Source organism: Thalassophryne amazonica, chromosome 9, assembly GCF_902500255.1.
Source record: "Thalassophryne amazonica chromosome 9, fThaAma1.1, whole genome shotgun sequence".
In the NCBI taxonomy this organism is placed as follows: Eukaryota; Metazoa; Chordata; class Actinopteri; order Batrachoidiformes; family Batrachoididae; genus Thalassophryne; species Thalassophryne amazonica.
In genome coordinates, this window is record NC_047111.1 from 80,236,685 (window position 1) to 80,263,036 (window position 26,352).

Genomic DNA, 26,352 nt, shown 5'->3' on the forward strand with positions numbered 1-26,352 from the left:
AAAAACATTGCCGCCTGTCACTGCCGTGTTACCAATTTTCTGTTTCCCGGGCTTCCATGGAGACTGACACCATACGCTGTCAGTGTGGTGTTCCATGACTCCCAGAGAGAGTTGTTTCAAAACTACAGGAGGGAAGGAGGTGGCTGTTTGTGTCCACAGTGTTCACTGACTGTCATCAAACCTCAAACTGTACATCACAATAAGACAGCAATCACGAGTTTGGAAAGACAAGCGATTTCTATGGATGTTGTGGTTGGATGAATGGCTGTCAACCACTTTGACAACTGTGTGTAAATTTGACACTGAGTTTGAGTTTCTGCCATTGTCTTCATTTTTCTTTCTTCTTGTCCTGCAGGGAAACACGCCACCGGTGGTGGTGAACACTGACACCCTCGATGGATCCCCATATGTAAGAATTATGTTTAATCTCAAGGTCTTAAGGTTCCAAATCACTTCAACTGTGTCCTAAGCAAAGAAGGCAAGAACAAATCCACAACGCTCAAATGTATACTATTTATAAGCCAAATTTTAAAAATGCAGCAACACCTTCTTTGAATTTTCTAGCTAATCTAGTATTATTTAAAGGTGAACAATCCTAAATTGTGTGTTTGATTCAGGTTGATGTTAAAATGCCATTGGGGTACAATTAGGGGTCCTCCTCAACATGAAATAACTAGACCTAGTTAGCTCATTTTAATTAATTAAACAGTAACTTAAGGCAAAAGTTAGAAGCTAGATAATACAATCTGATTCTGAACCTCTGATAAGAAAATAAAGTGGACTAACCAAGCTGCACATAGAGCTGCTTACATTAACCTGTTACATTATCCTTTAGCATGTGCCACAAACTGGGCCTTAGACTTAAATGATTTAGTGCCATGATCCGAGTGAAGCAAGTGAGAAGTTTAGCTAAGGTTGAAAAATGGTTTGGTCCATTATAGGAATGTTTGAAAACATACGATAGACTCTTCCAGGCATGAATATTGAAATGTTGAAAATGACAATAGCTAAATGTTTGAACTCACCAAAACTTTTTTTTTTAATTTCCCTCTTTTGTGGGGTCCAACTCTCAATTGGGGGATTAAGACAGCCCCCCCCCCCATACTTTAGTTGCACAGAATATTAAACATTAGGGGTGTAATGATTAATTTTAACGATTCGATTCATATCACAATTCATGGTTGCAGATACAATTCAAGGACGATGTTGGTTCATGTAGAACGACACGATCCAAAATGATTCAGGGGACTTGAAATCGATTCAGTAACTTTTGGCCAAAAATTCAACCAATGTGACTGTGAAATAAATACAGTTGTATACAAAAGTTTGGGCACCCCTGATAATTTTCATGATTTTCCTTTATAAATCATTGGTTGTTTTGGATCAAACCTTTGCATGCAACTGTACCTGGATAGTTGTGTGAAGCAGGTATCTGTGGACTGAACTGGACTTCTGCATCGCCCCCAGTCATGATTCTGGCATTATCTGTGATGATGGCAGGATTTTGTTGGAGAATTTCCACTCCGTGCAAGCTTCACACAATAACGCACCAATATTTTTACCAGGACAGACATCATTTATAACTCTGGTTTGCAGAACAACGGTCTTCATTTTCCACTCTGGATCAATGCGATGAGAGGTAATTGTCACATCTGTTGATATTGCTACTCATTCGGCATTTTGTGAAACCCCCATTGTGCCTTAGTAGGTGGATGGAGAGGTTTTTTTTCGTGTTGCTGTGGTATTTTACTTGACCTTTAAATATCCTACAAACAGCAAGTGACTTATTTAGACCATCTCCATCTTTGCAAATGCCAAAGTGTTTCCACACACTGGACCACAGTAGTGATTTCATCATTTTTTTTCGCTCGACGCCTTTTCCTCTGCAACCCACCATGCTATGTTTAGTTGTCTGCTGGGTGCGTGGCAATGACGTCACAGACAGATGACTGAATCAAGTAACGTTTAACATCTTTCTCATTAAAAGTGCTAACAAAACACATCCATATAAAATCTGCCATGCTTAAATCCAAGGCGTTATTTCCAAGTATTAATACAATCAATTTATTACCTTTTCAAACAATATTAGATTGATATATGTTGTCCAGAAGGCCAACTTGTTGTGCATAGTTGGATCATAGGAATATAAATCGATACATCGATGTAGTAGATGAATCGTTGCACCCCTATTAAACATGTCTAAGTAATTGTAGAAACATGTTGAAATTTCAAAATATTTTGTTGTGGCAGGTAAACGGGACAGAAGGGGAGATCGAATATGAAGAGATCACCTTGGAGCGAGTGAGTTTGTGATTGTCTGATTTTCTTTGAATATACAAGCATGGCATAGTGTAATTACTAATCACTTTGTGTTTCTGTTTGTATGTGTATCACAGCAACATTCTCTGTATGAATACAACTCCCACAGTGTTAAAATTACTATTCTGGATTTTATAGATTTCTTATTGATTCTAAATTAACAATATACCTTTGAATATGTTAAAATATTAACTCTTTTAAGGTGCTATATTTCTGACACTCGCAGTGTGACTTTATGTCATCTGAAAGAATCTTTTCAGCACTACCAGAGAGTATTTTAACACAATTACATTTAAAAGTGCAGTTATTTGGCTACTGTTTATGGGGACATCAAAGACAAAGGCCTCAAGTTGGGTTTGAACCCCCAACCCTCTGGTGAAAATCCGCAGCATGTCTCACAAATCCTTTTTATCATTTTTGATTCAGCTGATGTTAAAAGTGAATCTACACTCATGTGATCAACTTTGATGACAGCTTCAACACTGTAATGCTCTGTTGAAGTCTTTCTTCTTCTTCTGTGCAGGGTAACTCAGGCCTGGGCTTCAGTATAGCAGGGGGAATAGACAATCCGCATGTTGGCGATGACCCCAGCATCTTTATCACTAAAATCATACCTGGAGGAGCTGCAGCTCAGGATGGACGGCTGAGGTAAGAACTACACATGCACTGGCCCAAATATGTTGTCTGCAAACAGGAAATCCAACAGTCAATCTAAAGACTGACAGGGTCAACTCTTGGCACTTTTTCACCAGCAGTTCCTCATAGAGGAACAAAATAACAGAGCAAAACCTTGTTTTCATTATAAATCCAAATTCTACCACTGCAGTGCAACAGCTGGTTGTTCCACCCATTTAATACCAGATTTGCTACAAAAACCACCTTAAAGTTATATTTTATAGGATTTAGAGGTGTTTATTTGCAGAAATGGGATAAAACATTCCTAAACATATTAGTTTATAATTAAACATCTGCAACAAGAAATTAGTGTGCTTTCATAAGTTTAGTATGAACCCTTCATGTGTACATAGACAGCATAATGCAATCTGCAACCTCACCACTAGAGGACACTAAATCCTACACACTATAGCTTTAAGATCTTTGCAATCATTTTGCTGTAGGAGCAATACATCAAAATATTCTCCAACCAAACAACAAACAAAACTTAAACTTCAGTCTGTGTGTGATCATTCTACAAGGTTTTAATTATCTTGGTTGAAAGTCACGTTCTTTCAAAATTATGCTCCAAAGGGTATGATTTGTTGGCAAACTAGGGCTCCAGGCAAAATGTCTTTTCCTTGGTTGCCCAAGATATGTTGGAGAAGACGATTAAGTGATGGCTTTGTTTCATTATATGCATTCCATTATTTTGGATTTAATATTTTTATTAAATTTAGATCATATTGTAGCTAATTGTTTTTACTGTAAGATTAAAGAGCATAATTGTAGAAATGTTAATATTGGAAAGCCTGACTTTTTTTTTTATTTGATGTCATAAAAATGAAATATGTAAAAGTCCATGCTTTTGCATGCCACTGTAGAGTCTTTGCCCAGTTTTTGTGTGGACAGATCCAAAACACTGCATCAGCAGTGATATTTAAGTTGATTAGATATCAGCCACACATGACCACTCGATTCTTTATGTCCTTATAAAATGCTATAGTAATCTCTTTCTGCAAAATTTCATCGCAGACACTTAAAAAAAATCAGTTGTATTGGATCAGTACTCATCAGATAACTGATATTAGGGAGAAAAACATCTAAGCTACAGTACATTAGCAGTGATGACAGAAGTGTGACTTAAGAAATAAATCTTGTTTTTGCACTTTGAGGCTGCAGTGCATCGTTTGCATTTCTGAATAAAGTGTCATTTTACGAGCGGCTAGCAGTGCGATAAACCAGACACACACAGACGTGTCCTCCTTACTGTCCTGTTTACAGCTAACATGTAAGTGTCCTTCTAGGACGGCTTCAGTGTCTCATGGAGGCCTTCAGAGAACACCAACATTTGGTACCAGGTTTGAACAGTGGGGCGGGTGGGCATCAAGTAGAGTCGAGCCAGGTTGGTACCTGGTAGTGGAAAAGGAAAAGTCAAGTCCAACTACCACCTGATTGTCCCAGTCTGAGTTCAACACATTTTATGCTGAGTTTAGAGCTGTAACGATTAATTGATCATTAATCAGTTGTGAAATTATATACTTTCTTTTTCAGTCTTTATTAACATACAAATTCTCTGATTTCGGCTGGTTTCTTTACCAGTTTCTTCACTCTCTGACTTTGAATATCTTTGGGTTGTGGACACAACAAGACTTCATCCTAGGCTTTGTGAAACACTAGTGGGTGTTTTTCACCACTTTCTGATGTTTTATGGCCCACACAACTAGTAATAATTAATAGAAAATAAACAGATTCAATGACAATGAAAATGATTGTTAGTTTGTAGCCCTATGAAATATGTTATGATTTTAGGTCATTTTGTGTGTGAAGATGAGGCAAAGCCGTGTGCAAGACTTCTTCTATATGATTTTCATGACTGCCTTTTTAATATTTGGCACTTTATATCCATCATACACTGGGATTAGTTAAAGACATTTCAGTGTTTGAAACCTCTTGCACTGTAGGCATACCGGATGTGTATATTGGCCTAACTTAGAAGTCATTAAATTTTGGTAATGATCCAGAACACGATCCGGATCTAGAAATTTTTTAAGGATTCTTTATCATTGCAGGATAGGGCCAATTTCAACATTTTTGCATCTAACTTCATGAAGACGGGTCACAAAGGCTGAACAAAAATTAAGTTACGACACAACAATAATTTAGCATTTATTTCTCCTCATTGAATAAAGTTGTTATTAGAAAATAAAAAAACTTGTGTAGTTCATGCAGTTTCTCTTTATAAATACATTTGCTGAAGATCCCTCTGGGGCCGACGCCATCATATACAACGGCTGAGACCAAGCTTTACTAAATTATAAATAACTTTTTAATGATATGTGATAGAAACATACTTTTTTTTGCTGAAAAGTTAACTCCGCGGACTTTCGAGCCACCGTCCACCATCTTTGTACTCCTCATAGAAGCTGTGTGATGACCTGAGCAATGTGAGTGTCCAGTCAGAATTGGTCCACCGTCACATGGTTTTCCAAAATCCAATCGTAGGGCAGATTCACCTCACGTGACACACCAAAGATTGTTTTTAGGAGTGATGTGTTACTAGTTTATTATAGTTTGCTGTGTGTTTTGAATAAATGTATGTGGAAAATTATTTTACCGCTTTACTTTTCCTTTCTTATTTCTGATTGTAAACCTTTATTACCTCCGCCAAGGGTGTTATGTTTTCGGTTGTGTCCGTTTGTTGGTTGGTTGGTTGGTGGGTTTAGCAGGATTACTCAAAAAAAAAAAAAAATCCTCAATCGATTTCAATGAAATTTTTACCAGGGATGTATCTTGGCCTAACTTGGAAGTCATTAAATTTTGGTAATGATCTAGAACACGATCCGGATCCAGTAATTTTTTTAAGAATTCTTTATCATTGCAGGATAGGGCCAATTTCAACATTTTTACATCTAACTTCATGAAGACGGGTCACAAAGGCTGAACAAAAATTAAGTTACGACACAACAATAATTTAGCATTTGTTTCTCCTCATTGAATAAACTTATTAGAAAATTTTAAAAAAAACGTGTAGTTCATGCAGTTTCTCTTTATAAATACATTTGCTGAAGATCTAAGGGTTTAACCACTGAATCTGAAACATGATGGTAGATGCGTGAAATGACGTAGAATAAGTCTCTTTGCCAAAGGGTATTCCATGTGACGTCAGTGACTCTATGGCCTTGGTGGAGGTTTGCGCTCTCCAAGTGCTTCAAGTTTAGAATGCAATTTAAATATTTTAGTACATTTTACTACAAATTTTGTTGCCACACTACTAAATATTGAGGACCCACACACACACACACACAAATACCCACAACTCTGGAGCTGCTACTGTATTGCACTCATTTATTGAATTGTATTGAATCAATTTAATCTTGCAACATAACACAGTATAACATTTCATGGTCATAAAATCAATTTTTAGCACTTGAATTGGGAAAATGATCACTAAAGTTTTGAGGACCTCAAAGAGAATGATTGTCTGAAAATAGCAAATTCATCAAAATGAGTGTCTTTTCTGCACACAGGGTGTCAGTTTGACTTTGCATATCAACTCCTCATCATTTACAAAAATGATTTAACACACAATGAACTGCGTGGCATCTGCTTCCATGTGATCTCCTGCACAAGTGTTTGGCATCGTGCCTTTAGTGTCTCCAGCTTTACATTTCTTACAGTGTGAACGACTGCATCCTTTTTGTCAATGATGTCGACGTGAGGGAGGTGACGCACAGTCAAGCTGTGGAAGCTCTGAAGGAGGCAGGTGCTATCGTGCGCCTCTACGTTCTCCGCAGGAAGCCTGCAGCGGAGAAGGTCATCGAGATCAAACTTATCAAAGGGCCTAAAGGTATGAGTGAGCACATGCCGTGTATTGATGCTGCAGATGCTTCCTAGCAGGCTGGGTTCTGTGGATTTTGTGCTTTTTCTCTCAGGCCTCGGCTTCAGCATTGCTGGAGGAGTGGGGAACCAGCACATACCAGGAGATAACAGCATCTATGTCACAAAGATCATTGAAGGCGGAGCTGCGCATAAAGATGGTCGTTTACAGATTGGGGACAAGATCTTAGCGGTGGGTCACGCGTGGGTCACACACACAAGTTTGACCGACTTGAATGGGAAAGTGAAACTGGTTTATATAGATATATATGCTTTAAGTTTCCAGATCAGAAATGAACTCCGTCATTTATATGTTAATAGTTGTGTGTGGTGGAAGCAGTTTTGCCACCAGGGGTTGAAGCAGTATCACTGCCACCTGCTGGAAAACAGCCATCATAGCACAGCAAATGATGCATAGCTGCATCAAAATGGTGCTGGGGCTCTGCTAAATGGTGTCCGTGTTGTTTTTTGCTTTCTTGCATCATAGGGCTGGTGCATAGACTGTGCACTCTACACACACCACTGTTTGAATTTACAAGTTACTACACCTATGCCTGTAAAAGTGTTTTTGACTGTGTATGACTTCATCATATGACTTCTGTGTGATTTCATTATGAATTCATTCATACAAATCAATCTCAAATATTTTGCTGATCAATATATGCTTTAGATCATCTGTCTAGATGTCTTCATTGTTGAGATATAAAAGAGTGTTTTTCAGATCCTCCAAAATCTAATCACCTCTAACCTTAATTTGCAGTCATTTACAAATCACATGCTTAATTAAAAAAAAATTGACCACATAAGTAATCTAGAAAAGATCAGGGTGACACCCACGTTTCACCTGGCTGCAGCTGGCATTACTTTCGAGAGGTGGAGATTGACCGGTTGTCTGCTTGGGTGGCTGACATCCAGGATCCAAGATGGTGTAGTCATGTTTTGAAGGTGGCGACACGAACCACAACCAAAACTGACCGAATGTAATCAACTGATTTTCTGATAGTGAAAATAATTGTTAGTTGCAGCCTCAAAGTCGAAGGCGAAGCTTTAGTGAGGGTACTATTTCACTGAGCTGCGACTTATGGAGCGTATTTGGAGACACAAATTAGCAACAAAACACACAAATTAGCAGCAATTTTTCAGTTTAAATCTCACTGAAGTGATTCATTGGGTGCTGTTATTATGTGAATAGAGGCTGTGGAAATTCCACCGACTGTAGGCATGGAAAAAAACACTGTAAATAATAATAAAACAAAATAAATAATGAAGCAATAATAAATAAACAGTCATATAGATGGTTAACATGGTTGCAACGCACTCACTAATGGGATAAAACATCCAGCATGGTGACTCCCCTGCCCCCCCCTCCCGCTACTCCTAATCCAACGCTTCGGCGCTGGATTAGGAGTAGCAACAGATGTCCTTCTCGCTTCTCGGGAATTCCCAGTATGCACTCCTCTCTGCACACGGATTGAGGGCTTTTCTACAACCCCTGGCAAAAATTATGGAATCACTGGTCTCGGAGGATGTTCATTCAGTTGTTTAATTTTGTAGAAAAAAAGCAGATCACAGACATGACACAAAACTAAAGTCATTTCAAATGGCAACTTTCTGGCTTAAGAAACACTATAAGAAATCAGGAAAAAAAAATTGTGGCAGTCAGTAATGGTTACTTTTTTAGCCCAAGCAGAGGGAAAAAAATATGGAATCACTCAATTCTGAGGAAAAAATTATGGAATCATGAAAAACAAAAGAACGCTCCAACACATCACTAGTATTTTGTTGCACCACCTCTGGCTTTTATAACAGCTTGCAGTCTCTGAGGCATGGACTTAATGAGTGACAAACAGTACTCTTCATCAATCTGGCTCCAACTTTCTCTGATTGCTGTTGCCAGATGAGCTTTGCAGGTTGGAGCCTTGTCATGGACCATTTTCTTCAACTTCCACCAAAGATTTTCAATTGGATTAAGATCCGGACTATTTGCAGGCCATGACATTGACCCTATGTGTCTTTTTGCAAGGAATGTTTTCACAGTTTTTACTCTATGGCAAGATGCATTATCATCTTGAAAAATGATTTCATCATCCCCAAACATCCTTTCAATTGATGGGATAAGAAAAGTGTCCAAAATATCAATGTAAACTTGTGCATGTATTGATGATGTAATGACAGCCATCTCCCAAGTGCCTTTACCTGACATGCAGCCCCATATCATCAATGACTGTGGAAATTTACATGTTCTCTTCAGGCAGTCATCTTTATAAATCTCATTGGAACGGCACCAAACAAAAGTTCCAGCATCATCACCTTGCCCAATGCAGATTCGAGATTCATCACTGATAATGACTTTCATCCAGTCATCCACAGTCCATGATTGCTTTTCCTTAGCCCATTGTAACCTTGTTTTTTCTGTTTAGGTGTTAATGATGGCTTTCCGTTAGCTTTTCTGTATGTAAATCCCATTTCCTTAGGCGGTTTCTTACAGTTCAGTCACAGACGTTGACTCCAGTTTCCTCCCATTCGTTCCTCATTTGTTTGTTGTGCATTTTCGATTTTTGAGACATATTGCTTTAAGTTTTCTGTCTTGACGCTTTGATGTCTTCCTTGGTCTACCAGTATGTTTGCCTTTAACAACCTTCCCATGTTGTTTGTATTTGGTCCAGAATTTAGACACAGCTGACTGTGAACAACCAACATCTTTTGCAACATTGCGTGATGATTTACCCTCTTTTAAGAGTTTTGAATAATCCTCTCCTTTGTTTCAGTTGACTCTCTCGTGTTGGAGCCATGAGTCATGTCAGTCCACTTGGTGCAACAGCTCCTCCAAGGTGTGATCACTCCTTTTTAGATGCAGACTAACGAGCAGATCTGATTTGATGCAGGTGTTAGTTTTGGGATGAAAATTTAAAGGGTGATTCCATAATTTATTCTCAGAATTGAGAGAGTCCATATTTTTTCTCCCTCTGCTTGGTCTAAAAAAGTAACCGTTACTGACTGCCACAATTTTTTTTCCTGATTTCTTATAGTGTTTCTTAAAGCCAGAAAGTTGCCATTTGAAATGACTTAGTTTTGTGTCATGTCTCTGATCTGCTTTTTTTCTACAAAATAAAAAACTGAATGAACATCCTCCGAGGCCGGTGATGCCATAATTTTTGCCTGGGGTTGTAGATGACCACCTCTCCATCCGTGACCTGGCGAGGATAACACAATAAAGTACTCAAACTTATTCCCATTTTGCTCCTCAGTAAAAAAAAGAAAAAAAGGCAGTACCACCCTGCGTGCACGGCTAAGCCAGCAGCAGAGCCGGGGCTGCTGCACTCGCTCAGCCACTTCCACAAGCACTGTTCCCTTCTGATCATCTCCGCTGTTAAAGCGTGCTCCCAGGGCAGCTTGTGCATGTCTCCCACGAAGAAATGTCAGATGCTCATTTTTTCTCCAATCACTCACAATGTAGTTTTTTTTCCATCGTCAAACCCTCACAAAGTTCTCTCACGACTCTCACATGTTCCGAGTTATGAACATCGTGTGAAATTGCAGTTTGCAAGCTCTCGTGGCTCAGTGACATACTACCCCAAGGACAAGTAATCCTTACTAAAATGAAGCACTCAATAATCACCTTAATGATGCTGAAATGTTTTCCTTCAGAATTGATTATGCCCTCAACCAAAACAACATTTAAGTGTATTTATTGGAAAATAGTTACAAAAAGCAGACATTTTGTTTGATTTGTTCAAATAATATTACCAGCCAAGCGGCAGCCTCGGTAGCCATCAGACTGATGCTTTGGAAATTAAAGAAACTCAGAAACAAAGAAACTCATTTCAAGCTGCATGTAACTTCAACCAGAACTCCTCACTTCCATCCGTCCATCCATCATGCATGTGATATTGTTACCTGCAACAATCCCAGACATGTCCAGCAGGTGGCAGGCAGGTGTATTGGATAGCATAAACAAACCTACTTTTTAAGCTTGATCTGGTACATCAAACGTAACTGATATCTAGTCAGTACAGTGGTGGGCACAGCTAACCAAAAAGTTAGCTTGGCTAACCATTAATCAGATAACTGAAAAGTTATCTTTTATGACGATAAACCGATAAACTGCTAAAAATTATCTTTATTACAGATAACCAATAACTATTAGTATTGATTTGGATGCGGCCAGATTACATTGTCGGCTTCTGATTTCACTTTAAGCACCGCAGGGGCTGCTGGGTAAAGTCAAGGATCACAAACACAAAGAACACACGAAAAATGAATAAATAAAAAAATAAAACCCCAAACACTGTCATCGTCTTTCAAAAGCAGTAAAACACAGTATTAGAAGTCACAGTTTATCTCAGTATTAGATACAACGTCTCCCACTGTCTCTCACTGTCGCTTTTTTCCCATGCTTTGAACCATACGACTTAAACAACCAAAATACATCCATTAATGCATTGATTGGCAGAGTAAAATACACATAGTAAATATAAATTCTTACCTGTTAGCTTCAGTGGGATTCATCTGAATAAATATTCACATAAAACATCCTTTTTTAAAAAATCCAAAACAGTGTCTAAACATGAAGAACAGTCCCTCCCTCTGTACATACAGCTGCACCGTGAGAGCTCCTCTCCCCCACTGAGTCTTGGCAATTAAATTACAGCCACAAAGAAATAAAATAATGTTAAAATTAGTCTGTTTTGTTTTTGTGTCGAGTGGACAAGTCACTGTAACATCCAAAGTGAACCTGAACTACACGACCCACAATGGTCCCTCCGTCGACCGGCCAATCACGTTCTGTGCTTAATGACGATGCCATCAGCAAGCGACAGGCAGCCATTCTGCTCAGTGGCTACAAACACACAACGGACTAAAATGATTGATTTTAGGGTTTACAAACATTTTTGACCGTCAAACTTTACCAGCAAAGAAAATGTTATCCGGCCTGAAAGTTATCGGAACTAAATTATCGGAAGATAATTGGTCCAGTGATGGTTGTAATACTTATCTGAAAAGCTAATCCGATAGCAAAAAACATTAGTTTTGGATAATTATCTGCTATCGGATTAGCTGAACTGTGCCCACCACTGAGTCAGTTTATCCTTATGTTCCCAGATGCTCATGGTTCTGATTGATTTATTTTAAAATCTCTTTTAAATTAACAATTAACTAAGAGATACGACTAACATAAGAAGTTATTTCTTAGGCATTAAACTGAGTACTCTGTCACTGTGGATCTTGTACTCAACTGATCGCTGATTGGAGTTTTGCCTTCACCCTAAAGTTTGTTGAACATGATCATTTTGGTTCAAAAAACCCTTTGTGGCTTTACTGTGGTTGCAGCTATTGATTCTGATCATGATTCTTGTTTGTTCCTGAATGACCAGGTGAACAACGTGTGTCTAGAGGATGTGATGCACGAGGACGCGGTTGGGGCTCTAAAGAACACAGCCGAGGTCGTCTACCTCAGGGTGGCAAAGCCCAACAACCTGTTCTTGACCAACTCCTACAACCCTCCAGACCTCACCAGCAGTAAGCCGTTCTGTCTTTGTGTGACTGCCTGCACTGACATAGTATAAACCAGCAGACACTCACCCTGCTCCTGGAGTTTACCTGCCCTGCATGCTTCCCTAACTCCCTGCACCGCCCAATGTCATTTAAAACAAATCAGGTGTGCTCAGCCAAGCTAGAGTAGCACCAGGCAGTTGCAGCAGAGTTGGTGCCCTCTGGTTAGGGACATTTCGGACTAAAACATTCTGGCCAAGGATGTCCTGGCCTAAGATGTTCCGGCCAAGGATGTTTCAGTCATAAACATTTCACACTAGAACATTCTGGACGAGAATGCTCTAGCTTAAGGCCCAGTCACACGGCAAACGACGATTCCTGAAAGAAGGGACAAGGGTAAAAAATGTCACAATTCGTTGAGAAAAGGTGGACGAAAGAGCTTTTAATCACCGAACAGTCCTGCGAAGCAAGAGCGCAAAAGGGACGAAAGAGGAAATTAACAAAACCGAAGCTCACGATCTTGATGAAACGCATCTGGAGCCACAGCTGGAGCAGTGTGTGTCTGCATCTCTGAGTTCCAGGACTCGGCGCTGGGACGGAGCTCAGAGCACCTGAGTCCTGGAGAAACTGCAAACAGAAGCTATGGAGATCTGTGTGTACGTCAGTGGACCACCTGCTCTGGTTCCTCGTCCAGAACAAAAGAGGGATCATCTCCATCATCATCAGAATCCACACTGTCTGTCGACACGCTGCGCGCGCCGTCTTCTTCCAATTTAAAAAAAAAAGAAAAAGTGCTGTGGTCACTGCTGTATCACAGTATTATGTTCTAAGCCATATATATTGATTTATAACAAAAAACTGTCAAAAGGGAGAATAAATGTAAGTGTAAAGATGATTGAATATATCAGAGCAGTAAATTAATCAGTGCGTGTGAACGCGCGCATTGACTCACGTGCGTTATTCCACCAGCTGATCACTGATCCACAACGTGAATTCTTCCTTCCAGAACAGCTCTTTATATAATCATTTTGATTATCTACCCGTTGCCACATGTACAGAAGAGACTGGATTATCATTCCTACACTCATATTGTTATATTTAATGCAAATAAAAGCGCACGCAGCAGCTCCTGCTGCCGCTGATGCTGCATTGAAGTACCGCCGGAAATTACACAACTTTTTAGTTGTTTCAAATTCAACAGTTGCTTGTGGCAAAATAATTATATCCATACAAAAGATTAATTGTGGCCTATGTAAGGTGCCTGAGCCCATTGAAGCTGAACCACCACACAGATAAAAAAAAATCCAAGCAAGCAGGCTGAGTTTGCCCTGTAATTTCCGACGGTACATGAAGCAGCAGCAGCCTCAGCGCTCACAAACCGGGTGTCCCGTCGAGATGAGGTTAACGTCGAGATGAGTTGCGTCGCGCTACTGCGCATCCGTGCGCATGCGCACATCGCTCTACCCCGGACTTGAAGACGTCACCGTCAAGATGAGGTGCCTCGCGCAACTGCACATGGGGAGATGATGTAACATCGCTTGACGCGCAACTGCGCATGCGCATTTTGTTTTTTTCCGTCAAAGTTTTTTTTATTTATTAATTGTATTCAGTGTATTTACAGCTTAGTAAGTAAAACATTTTATGTATTTTACGTTAGGAGCATAAATGTATGTATATGTATATTTTGCCTGTGGAAATAAGCTAACTCCAGGTTAAAAGTACTTATCGTTTTATAGTGAGTAGATTTTATACATTACTATGTTCGGATGAACAATTTATACTTTTACTTCCCCATCAAAATAAGCGAACTTCGTCAAGTAATTTTTTTCAGTGCACACATATGCAGTTCTGCGAGGCACCTCATCTCGACAGAACACTGGCTTCTGCACTGTGTGAAAACATTCAGCTGCTCCAACAAAGTCAAATTAAACAATAATGTGAGAAAAACTAAACAAAGAACAGAGCAAATGAGACATAGACAAATTGAGGTTGTTCGTTGCTCTTCGTTCAAATTTTTCAACAGTTAAAAATCCTGACGAAGCGCCAGCTGCAGGAACGAGGCTGCACGAAGGTTAAACAATGCCAATAACAGTCAACGAAACTCCAGATTTCTTGTTTCGTCAGGACTTCGTTCGTCACCCTTCGTTAAGTGCCGTGGGACTGGGCCTTTAAAAAGGCTTCAGCCACTTCAGAATTGAACATTCTGGTCTAGGATGTTCTGGCCTTGGACTTTTGGACCATGGATGTTTCTGACTAACATTCTGGCCGAGTATGGTCTGTGCTTGGGATGGTCCAGCCTAGTATATTTTGACCATGGATGCCTTCAGGCTAGAACATTGTGACCTAAGATGTTTCAGCTAAAAAAACACACCATAACATGGACGTTTCCACCAGAAATAACATCTTTCACACTTTACTGAGCTGTAACCCTAACCCACTGTTTTAATACAGTTGGAAATGTGCTTAACCCAAGTATTGAAAAATAAAGATAAAGAAAGATGACTTGGATTTCTATCTGCATGTCTAACCGTAATGCGACACCAATATTATCAGCATGTATAAACACGAGGCAAAAATGTCCATGGCAGACATGGCCATTAGGCCATGGGTCAGCATGCCCCCACAACCCTATAAATTTAGTGTCATTAGAAAGCTTAGGATGTCTAGATTACAAAAATAACTGGTAACAGTAAAATACTGGGCCTCACTATGACATATGACAAAGTGAATTACTACACTGTCATTAACCACCCTATTACTGAATACAAACTGTCAAACAATGCCTGCGAGTAGCAGAAGAGGCCACACATGAAGTAGGTCAAGAGTATGTCATTAAAACCTTCGACATGGAGGTTGTATGAAGGCATCCCTGTCTGATCTGAACAAGAAAGCTGTGCATATAAATTCAAAATGTAGTCGATTTTATATAAAGACAGCTTTCATTTGGTCTCTTATATCGGCCATTTGCTTAAAAGATGATGATCTGGTAACTCTTTAATGTTGTGCGGAAAAAAAAAAAACAGATGTCACAATTGGACATTTTCTTTTGGCTAGGGGTAGGTCAATAAAAGTGCCCATATGTCATAGTCAGTATTTTACTGTTACCAGTTATTTTTGTAATCAATCTAGACCAAATTTATAAGGTTGGGGGTTGGGGGGTGCACACGGGGCCATGCTGGCCCATGGCCTACATGCACCATATGAGTGCTTTGATTTTTATCCCCTGCCAGCTGTAATACATTTCATTTGATTTTCACCAAATTTTAAATGAACATCCCAAATGAGTGAAATGATAAACATGATTAGGTTTTGCCAAGATGCTCTAAAGGTGATCCGCTTTACTGAGCAAAGTATTGATTAGTGAATTTATTCTTCCCCAGAAGAATGTTTTTGTTTATTTGTTTTATGTTTTATTTATTTATTTATTTATTTTTGTCAGTATTAGCTGTATCATTTTCAGATTTCTATTAAAAGTCAACCATTAAATAAATACATTAGTAATTTGGTCTACATAAGCTAACCAATATTCTGTTTATCCAAATCCTAATGTGAAAGTGTGTTTCATCAGCAATATACCTGATCGTTTTTATTGACAAATACTCAGAAGACAAACAGTATTATTCCTATACATAGCCTCCTTTAAGTACCAAGTGACTGAGCCAACTGAATGTTGAGGTACAGATTACCAGCAACAGATGCTCTTGTTTTGAAAATTCAAACTTAAATTTATGGTTCTGCAGTAGGAAGATTTGTTTACAATATTTTAAGACAGTGATATTTACCTTCATTCTGTGATTGTATTGGGATCCACACAGAAATTTAGCTCAGGAGCCCCTGACCACAACTCAGCAAAAATAAATTTAAATTTCCACATCCCACATGGTCTGTTAAAGAACAACAGAGTTCACAAAAAGCAGTAAAGTATAATGATAAGGAAATAACACCCCTCCGTGTGCCAGAGGCTTTTTCTTTAGGTGTTCAGGGCATAATCTGTCACCAAGGCATCACAGAGTCCCACTAATCTGGGGGCCACCTGTGAAGCTCAGCCTTCTGAACAATTAGCCTACTAGTCAGAAAGCTTATTAAAGTTTGATGCTTCATAAAGTTTAAGAATTTTTTTTAATAAATGTCTAGGTGTGTAAGCTATTGCATATTTGTGCAATTTATTTTTCTGTTATTCTAGCATACTCTCATATGGACACCGATCTCAGCCATCCAAACTACCTTGGGTCAGATTACCCACAAGCCCTCACACCGACCTCACCGAGCAGGTTTTCTCCTGTCCTACATGGCATGATGGAATCGATGATGACATCCCTCGTGGAGCAACAATTATTGATCAGTATATATTGATTTTGTATTACAGTAACAGGCTGAGTTGGCCACACCCACCCAATACAGTCCACCCCCACCCCCCACCAAGCTTTCAAAAAATAGAACAAACAAGTCAAAGCGTAATCATGAATATTAATTGATTAAAAAGCTGCAGTTATGTGATGTTGTAAATTGTTCTTGCATTTGATGTTTTACAACAAACTCTTAAAATGAGTTTTCCAAGAAAAATGTCTGAGTTTACTGGTGTGATCAATAGCTTTTCCATTTTAGTCAACTCACTAGACAAAGAAGATTGCCAATATTACTTTCATGTTTAATGATACATGACACACAGTGGACATTAAATTTGACGAATAATAATTAATGCATTCATTCTCTATACTCGCTGACTCCACTCAAGGGTCACAGGGATACTTAAGCCTATTCCAGCAGTCATAGGGCAAAAGGCGGGGTACATCCTGGACAGACCCCAGTCTATCATACAGACAGACAAACACATGCACACCTGCAGTCAATTTAAAATTTTCAGTTCACCTAACATGCATGTCTTTTGAAGTGGAGCACGGTGGCGGGAACACACGGGGAGAACGTTCAAAGTCCACACAGACAGGCCCAGGCAGGAAGTGATCCCTTGACCTTCCCACTAAGCCAACATGGCGTAATAATAATAATTATAAGACAAAGTGTGTGTGTGTGTGCGCGTGTGTGCGTGCTGTGTGTGCACAAACAGCCGCAAAACAGATTTTTCACCAAGCTTCGTTGGACTGTTTTGGGTTTGTGTCTCTGGATGATTAACCTTTGGGAACAGATTAGTCAGATCAAGAAAAACAAAGCCCACAAAACATTTAACACAGCATCGCTGCTACAAGTGTGGCCTAGAGATTAATTAAAAGGCTCATATTGATCAGTACAATATTTGTGATTAATTAGCATAACTGAGTTCATGATGAAGTCTCAAAGTAAAATAGAATTTTAAAAAGTCATAATATTAAGTTTTATATAGGAAAAACACACCTTTCTCGAGATATTGCCACATTCAACATGGAACTGATATGAATCTCATATTAATCACTAAATAATGTCATCATTTGGTATAAATGAAGCCCAGAAAACACATTTATATATATATATATATATATATATATATATATATATATATATATATATATGTGTGTGTGTGTGCTTGTTTTTTAGAAATTTGCAAAAATCTAAACTTTATTCACAGTCTTTATGGGTGTTGTGAGTAGAATTTTGAGCAAAAAATAAAAAAGAATTTCATTCATTTTGAAATAAGGCTGTAACATAACAAAATATGGAAATAGTGAAGCGCTGTGAATACTTTCCAAATGCATGATATCAGCCCTCTGATGCTTTCATTACTGTTTGCATTTGAGCCTACAGCTGATTTAGTACTAATCAGATGACCATAGTTTTAAAATTTTCATCTCATCTGCATCTCATTTCCAGGGAGCCTCGAAGAGTGCTGATCCACCGAGGCTCCACAGGTCTGGGATTCAATATTGTTGGTGGAGAAGATGGAGAAGGAATCTTTATCTCCTTCATCCTGGCCGGAGGGCCTGCTGACCTCAGCGGAGAGCTGCACAAAGGCGACCAGATCCTCAGTGTAAGGACCCTGTTTCTTCGTGAAGCTGTCACACTCAAACACCATGCTAGACTCAGGTCTGGTTGTTAAAAGTGTCTGTGTGTATATCAGGTGAACGGTGTGGATCTGCGCATGGCCACGCATGAGCAGGCGGCCGCGGCCCTGAAGAACGCTGGCCAGACAGTGACCATCATCGCTCAGTACAGACCTGACGGTAAAAACACAACACAGCATGATCACTGTCACACTCAGCACAGTCAAAGACAATCTGAATGCTATGATTCATTATCAGTGGGGTTTTTCTTTTAATAGCAAAACCTTGCAGTTATTGACCTACTGTGTACCTTAGAATAAAATATTTATTTTGTTCAAATAATAATAATAATCATGGGTAGCAAAAATGTGAGTGAGTTTGTCCATCCCAACCAGCTTGTGTAGACAATAACTAAAAAACACTATCTGCTGTCATCTTGTATGTCAGAAAATGAAAAGGTGCAAATCATGATGATGAACTGATTAGTTCATGGTGAACTTTGATGCATCAAACCAATCAGAAAAGCAACATTTTTATTAGCCTGTGTAATATCCTATAGGTGTGTCTGCCACTTGTTGGATGGTTAGCAGATGCTGAACGTGTTACAAAAAATTCTAAACAACTGTGGTTGAATTTCTGTGATATTTGGCTGCCACCTCCTGAAACACTGTGCACATTGTATGCTTGTCAGTGTGCACTGCCAACTGATGCCCACCTTCACATCAGTGTCAGCTAACAAATTATGCTAGCAACTGAGGTCAGAAACATGGTTCACACTCTGTGAGTAAATATGGGATGAAATATGCATCAGAAGAGGAAAGTAAAACCAGATTTAAAGAATGGATAGAACATGTGGCTATGGCTGGCGCCAGAAACGTTATGCCTGTACTGACACATTAGTGGATAGCTAACTCTGAAATGTTTCCGGAACCTTAAAACACCTGTGTTTTGACCCTTGGTCTGGAGTCCGCATGCAAGATGATATCACAGCATGGCTCAAAATTTACAACGGTAAAACTGGAATTTAAAAAATGGACAGAAAGTGCAGCTGTGGGTGATGCCAACACCTTTGGTTGGACTGCAAATCAGAGAGGTAGCTCTGTGAGATAGGACTTGTACTTTCAATATATAGTATATGCTTGGGCTACTGGTTTGTGTCCTTGGACAAGACACTACACCTGCATTGTCCCAAAGATTAATACTTCCCTATATAAGGTGCCTGAGCCCATTGAAGCTGACCCCCCACCCAGATAAAAAAAAATCCAAGCAAACAGGCTGAGTTTGCCCTGTAATTTCTAATGGTACATGAACGCAGCAGCAGCCTCAGCGCTCACAAACTGGCTTCTGCACTGTGAAAACATTCAGCCGGTCGAACGAAGTCAAAGTAAACAATAACGTTACAAAAACTAAACAAACGATTAAAAAATGTCAAGAACGACAGCAAAATGAAACACGGATGAATTGAGGTTTTCAATGCCCTTTATTCAAATTTTTCCAACAGTTTAAAAATCCTGACGAAGCGCCAGCTGCAGGAACAAAGCTGCGCAAAGGTTAAGTGATGCCAGCGAAAGTCAACGAAAGTCCAGATTTCTTGTTTCGTCAGGGCTTCGTTGCCCTTTAAGTGCTGTGTGACTGGGCCATTAAGGATTCTCAGCTGGTGGCTGTGTAACAGTATGAATGAAATTAATTAGCTTTAGCTGGTGGTTGGATTTCAGCCAATCAGTGTAGGATGGTCTTCTCATAAAAGGGGCGGAGAGTGCTCTTCTTTCTTTCGTTTGTGGATGTTTGCTGCAGGTGTTTGTTCCACTTCCACGTTCCTGTGAAGGGAGAGACCTGTAGGAGTTGTCGTTTGTTGTGAGGTGCTCGTACCGAGTGGTTGCTGGCTGTTGGACGCTCTGATGCAGTGTTGATTCCTCGGCTTGTGCTGTGTTGGCTGGGATTGACGGAGTGTTACAGGTTCATGATGGAAAGGAGTGAGTCCTGCAGATGTCGCTGCTGCTTTACCTGGAGTTGAGTTCGTTGCTCCACCCTGATGTCTGCTGCTACCTGCCCTGATGTGTCATAGGCCTGGAGATGCCGACGCCTACCTGCTGGACTTGGTGGTGTAATGGTGCCCTCTGGTGTTCACAGTGGACACCTGCAGATGGGGAATGCTGGTTTATGTTAACGCATGGACAATTTGTGTGTTTTATGATTGTTGGTTCTTGTCTTTTATAATAAATCAGTTTCAATAAGTTTTGTTTTTTAAGTGAACCTCCGGCTTTGCCTCGTTTGCAACGAACCTTTGTGCGTTTCATTGGAGTTATTCTAATTGGAGAATTCTCTGGGTGAAATTCCCAGGGTGGTGTCAGAAGTCTGACTTATCATGTTTATTCATGATTTCCAATTGTTTTGACAATTGAAAGTAACTCATCCACTTCGCCACACTAAGTTCCGCTAACTCAAGCTTTGGTGAAGTGGCCAAACCGAAGGCAAGAATCGTACTTCTGTGACTGTCCGCTCGGTGAAAACATGCCCTGGGATGTATGCTATTCTGTTGAAATCAGCCTGTTTGGTTTTCTCTCTAACTTGCTTCTATCAGCCAGCTGACAGCTATCATTGCCTCGAAAGGTGAGATTTATACACCAAGCTGACCTGAAATGAACCATTGTACATTAAATTGACTTTATTGACGAGTCTGACCCCTTTGAAAAGTGACCAAATTACATGTATTTATATTGAGTTCAGCCATGTATTCACTGACAAAACCCGCCGCTAGAGGTTAAATGCTAAGATGACCAACCTCGAGAATACCTACAAATGCATAGATGGTGATCTACAAATATTCCTTGTTTTGCACCAATTCCGCTCATAAAACATAAATATTGTTTTTGATTGATTAATCAATCAATTCATTGAACATGTACAAATTGTATGTAGGATCTTAATAATTAGTTAAACAACTGAAAATTATAAAGAACACAATGCTCACACAGCCGAAGGTATTTTTGCATTGCGTTATTTTTTTATTTTATTTTTGAACTATAGAATCTTGAGTGGAACAAAATTATCACATAGTTATGTACACGAAAAGTAAGCTTTTAAGTTAAAATCTTCCTTTTGTGGGAAGAAGTAAGATTTTAAGTTAAAATCTTCCTTTTCTTCAATCAGTGTTAAAATTTTTGACACTGATTGAAACAAAAATATTTTATGGTTTTATGTGGTGGTATTTCAGAATACAGCCGCTTTGAGGCGAAGATTCATGATTTGCGTGAACAGCTGATGAACAGCAGCATGGGCTCTGGGACAACAACGCTAAGAAGCAACCCAAAGAGAGGCTTCTACATCAGGTGAGACAGAGAGACGGCAGACACTAAAAATGATTTTTTTAGCTTGGTGTAACTTTTATCCTCTGTGGCAAAAGTTAGGGCTTGGTCCCACTGGGGAGAGGTTTAATTGCACATGAATTAAGTATACAGATGTCGGCCGTTCGTTGTCGTCAGCCACAAAATTGGCCAGAAATGGCAAATTACTCAGTATGCCTTACAGATATATTAATAATGTATAGTGAATATATGACGAACTATCACGCATGTATTGAGGAAACGGATTGGACACATTGTGATTATCACGAACATATTACAGATGTATTGAGAATGCATCGCGCATGTGTTGCGGCAACAGTGGTTGTATTGCGTGCGCGGCATCTGCATTGCGGTCATAAAAGAAGCGCACTCAGGCCTGTCGGCATCACTATTCACATCAACACCACAGTCTCTGGAGCAATTGCTGGACTTGGACACATTGATTGGTATGTTGTTGGATGACAGCAACTATCACACTATGTCTTTGGGGATCCATAACTACATCTTTACATCTCCACAGCTGGACTGGCAATGACTTGCAGGTATGTTGATTTCTGCCACATATACAACCCCTGGCAAAAATTATGGAATCACCGGCCTCAGAGGATGTTCATTCAGTTGTTTAATTTTGTAGAAAAAAAGCAGATCACAGACATGACACAAAACTAAAGTCATTTCAAATGGCAACTTTCTGGCTTTAAGAAACACTAAGAAATCAAGAAAAAAAGATTGTGGCAGTCAGTAACGGTTACATTTTTAGACCAAGCAGAGGAAAAAAATATGGAATCACTCAATTCTGAGGAAAAAATTATGGAATCACCCTGTAAATTTTCATCCCCCAAATTAACACCTGCATCAAATCAGATCTGCTCATTGACATTGACCCTATGCCATGACATTGACCCTATGTGTCTTTTTGCAAGGAATGTTTTTGCTCTATGGCAAGATGCATTATCATCTTGAAAAATGATTTCATCATCCCCAAACATCCTTTCAATTGTCCAAAATATCAACATAAACTTGTGCATTTATTGATGATGTAATGACAGCCATCTCCCCAGTGCCTTTACCTGACATGCAGCCCCATATCATCAATGACTGTGGAAATTTACATGTTCTCTTCATGCAGTCATCTTTATAAATCTCATCGGAACGGCACCAAACAAAAGTTCCAGCATCATCACCTTGCCCAATGCAGATTCGAGATTCATCACTGAATATGACTTTCATCCAGTCATCCACAGTCCACAATTGCTTTTCCTTAGCCCATTGTAACCTTGTTGTTTTCTGTTTAGGTGTTAATGATGCCTTTCGTTTAGCTTTTCTGTATGTAAATCCCATTTCCTTTAGGCGGTTTCTTACAGTTCGGTCACAGACCTTGACTCCAGTTTCCTCCCATTCGTTCCTCATTTGTTTTGTTGTACATTTTTCGATTTTTGAGACATATTGCTTTAAGTTTTCTGTCTTGACGCTTTGATGTCTTCCTTGGTCTACCAGTATGTTTGCCTTTAACAACCTTCCCATGTTGTTTGTATTTGGTCCAGAGTTTAGACACAGCTGACTGTGAACAACCAACATCTTTTGCAACATTGCGTGATGATTTACCCTCTTTTAAGAGTTTGCTAATCCTCTCTTTTGTTTCAATTGACATCTCTCGTGTTGGAGCCATGATTCATGTCAGTCCACTTGGTGCAACAGCTCTCCAAGGTGTGATCACTCCTTTTTAGATGCAGACTAACGAGCAGATCTGATTTGATGCAGGTGTTAGTTTTGGGGATGAAAATTTACAGGGTGATTCCATAATTTTTTCCTCAGAATTGAGTGATTCCATATTTTTTTCCTCTGCTTGGTCTAAAAAAGTAACCATTACTGACTGCCACAATCTTTTTTTTCTTGATTTCTTACAGTGTTTTTTAAAGCCAGAAAGTTGCCATTTGAAATGACTTTAGTTTTGTGTCATGTCTGTGATCTGCTTTTTTTTCTACAAAATTAAACAACTGAATGAACATCCTCCGAGGCCGGTGATTCCATAATTTTTGCCAGGGGTTGTAGTGCTTTGGGTTTACGTGAAGTGTTTGTTATGCATTTGCAAATTGTCTGCAAATCAGATGCAAAGCAGAGGTAATGCAGGCGCTTTATTTGTGGCCAGTCTGTATGCATTCTCTACACTTTAATTTAGTCCGTGATGTGGACATGATAGGTACGCTATATATTAATTTTACACACTGTCCCAGTCTGCTGCCAAGCCGCAATTCCCTGTCAGCTGTGGATATCAGCGGATAACGGTGGATATACAGCACATAGATTGTGTATGTATTGAGTATGTAAGGCAGATGTCATCCACAACCAAACTTTTGTGCAGCTCAAAAATTCTGGCAACAGAAAAACGTTTCTCTGCAGATAATTGCGGACATGTGCGGATGGCGGCCAACTCATACAAGCATGTTTCACGGATATTGCAGATGTTTAGTGAATATAAGCGATCTAGCGAAGAAGTAGTGCCACCAGTGGGACATAAATGGGTGATTCTTAGACTACGGGCACTTTTATGTCCCTTAATCATATTTTATGAAAAAAAGAAAAAAGGGGAAATTTCACACTTTTATAGTTATCTTTATAATGAAAGTGTTTGAAGAAATTTGTCCTAGTAGTCTATGAAGACTTTTTCACCTTTTTTCAGCATCATTATATGCAAGTATTGCCGTTTTGTGCTTGTCCCACACCCAGACTTATGATCTTCAATGATAAAAATGAATAGTAAACAAACGTTTTTTCTAATGTTTTAAAATATCTCTGAATAAAATATCAGTAAAATAATCAAAACATAATTGGGGTATTCAATGTCATACAACTGTAGTGATTTTTTTTTTAACAAAATGTAGTTGTCCCACACTATTTCCGTAATTTCCACCACAACAATAATGTCCCTTTAAAAAGTTTGTATGAAAGATTGTGTGGGTAGTTTCTATGGAGATAAACAGTAACATCAGAGCACATGTATATAGCGCCAAATCACAACAAACAGTTGCCCCAAGGCACTTTATATTGTAAGGCAATGGTGTGGTGGAAATTACATTTACAAGGCCAATAGTGCCAGTAGTTAAAGAATCACCCAAATACACCCAGGTGATGAGATACAGATTAGAAATAGGTGTATGGAAAGGTCCAGAACTGGGTGTGGCCCAAGCAGAGTACAACGCCCACCACCAAGCACCAAGAGAGACAGACAAGAGAGATAGGGACAGAAAAAGAGCAGGCAGGAAAAACCCAGCACCGAGAAAACTATAAAAACCTAAACTTAAACATGGCATAACACAGAGCACAGGTACAAAGCATGACAATAGCAATATGTGTGCAGTCAGTAGCTCCAGTTACATCAGGGAAACCGGCAGTCACTGCAAATTGTGCTTTAATGTTGGAATGTCATGTACCTGGATGACATTCGGATGATTCGTTCCACACAGCTGGCATGGCTCGGCTCAAGTTTGACTGGCACACTGCTGACCAATCGGCCAGCTCACGCTGGAATGCCCCATTGCCAGGAAGCACAGTGTGGTCAGCACCTGTGTGGGCAGAAACAATCCCTGCCTCCTTGCTGTATTGCGCTCGAGAGCCGGCCAAGTTCTGTGTGCGACTCTAATAACAATGGCCTTGGTAATAAAAATCGGTTTATGAGCCAATTATCATCATTTGCAAGTAAATCCTCGCGTTCCCTCAATACTCGCTCACGTCGGATTGCAACATTTGCAAGGTCCACAACGTTAATGCAGCCATTGTTCATGTCATTTTACGTATCACTTTGCGCATGCTTTTATATCCACCCATATAATTGCAAACGTGGGTGTGTTAATTGTTCATAAAGTGTATCTCTGATGTGCACGTCACACTGATGACTTCTTGTTTTCACACTATTAACAGTTTCGCAGTGCCACCTCTACGTGTCGGTAAACGAACAATAGCTCTACAAACATGCGTGCCCCGGCTATGATTTTGGCGTGGCGCACCACACTTTTCCACGGTCATTTCACTTTTAATATATCTGAACGTTAGTGCCACGTTTTTGTGCGGTTGCAGCCTTTGTACACGAGGCCCCAGGAGAGCAGACACAGTATTTCCAGTGACAATATTTACGTGAATTAATTTACGCGAGTGTGTTTGGGCTCAGATGATTAAAAAGAGGTTTTCTTCTTTTCACATAGGGCTCTCTTTGACTACGACAAGACTGCCGACTGCGGCTTCCTCAGTCAGGCTCTAGGTTTTAAGTTTGGCGATGTGCTTCACGTGTTGGACTGCAGCGATGAGGAGTGGTGGCAGGCACGTAAGGTCAGCCCACAGAACGAGGCGGAAGAGATGGGCTTCATCCCCAGCAAGCACAGGTCAGACAGTTTTCACTGTGTTTAGTGGGAGTGGCACCGACAACCACAACTGATATGTTTTCATTTGTCTTCCTGATCTGTTCAGGGTGGAGCGAAAAGAGTGGTCTCGTGTCAACACCAAAGAGCGGGTAAGTATGGTTTGTGTTTGTACGAAGCATGTGTTGTCTCACTGTGCTTGTTTAATTTTCTGCTCTCGTTCCTCTTACAGGACCACAGTCGGGACAGTTTGGGGTCTCAAGGTAATTTAATTCAAAAACTAACAGCATGTTCAGAATGTGCACTGATTTATGATGGTAATCATGTCTGACTGAGGTC

At 39.7% G+C, this 26,352-nt stretch overlaps 1 protein-coding gene across 1 annotated transcript in view; it reads left to right on the forward strand.

Moving 5' to 3' along the window:
* The window catches only part of LOC117517488 (disks large homolog 4), a 181,604-nt gene that overhangs the window by 142,381 nt on the left and 12,871 nt on the right, over window positions 1-26,352 (forward strand). The window contains 14 exon segments of the mRNA XM_034178519.1: window positions 356-409; window positions 2,251-2,301; window positions 2,843-2,967; window positions 6,654-6,823; window positions 6,909-7,045; window positions 12,228-12,372; window positions 16,529-16,647; window positions 16,650-16,670; window positions 18,152-18,304; window positions 18,395-18,497; window positions 21,532-21,646; window positions 25,861-26,037; window positions 26,123-26,165; window positions 26,246-26,276. Of these exon segments, the coding sequence (XP_034034410.1) occupies window positions 356-409; window positions 2,251-2,301; window positions 2,843-2,967; window positions 6,654-6,823; window positions 6,909-7,045; window positions 12,228-12,372; window positions 16,529-16,647; window positions 16,650-16,670; window positions 18,152-18,304; window positions 18,395-18,497; window positions 21,532-21,646; window positions 25,861-26,037; window positions 26,123-26,165; window positions 26,246-26,276 (1,444 nt within the window).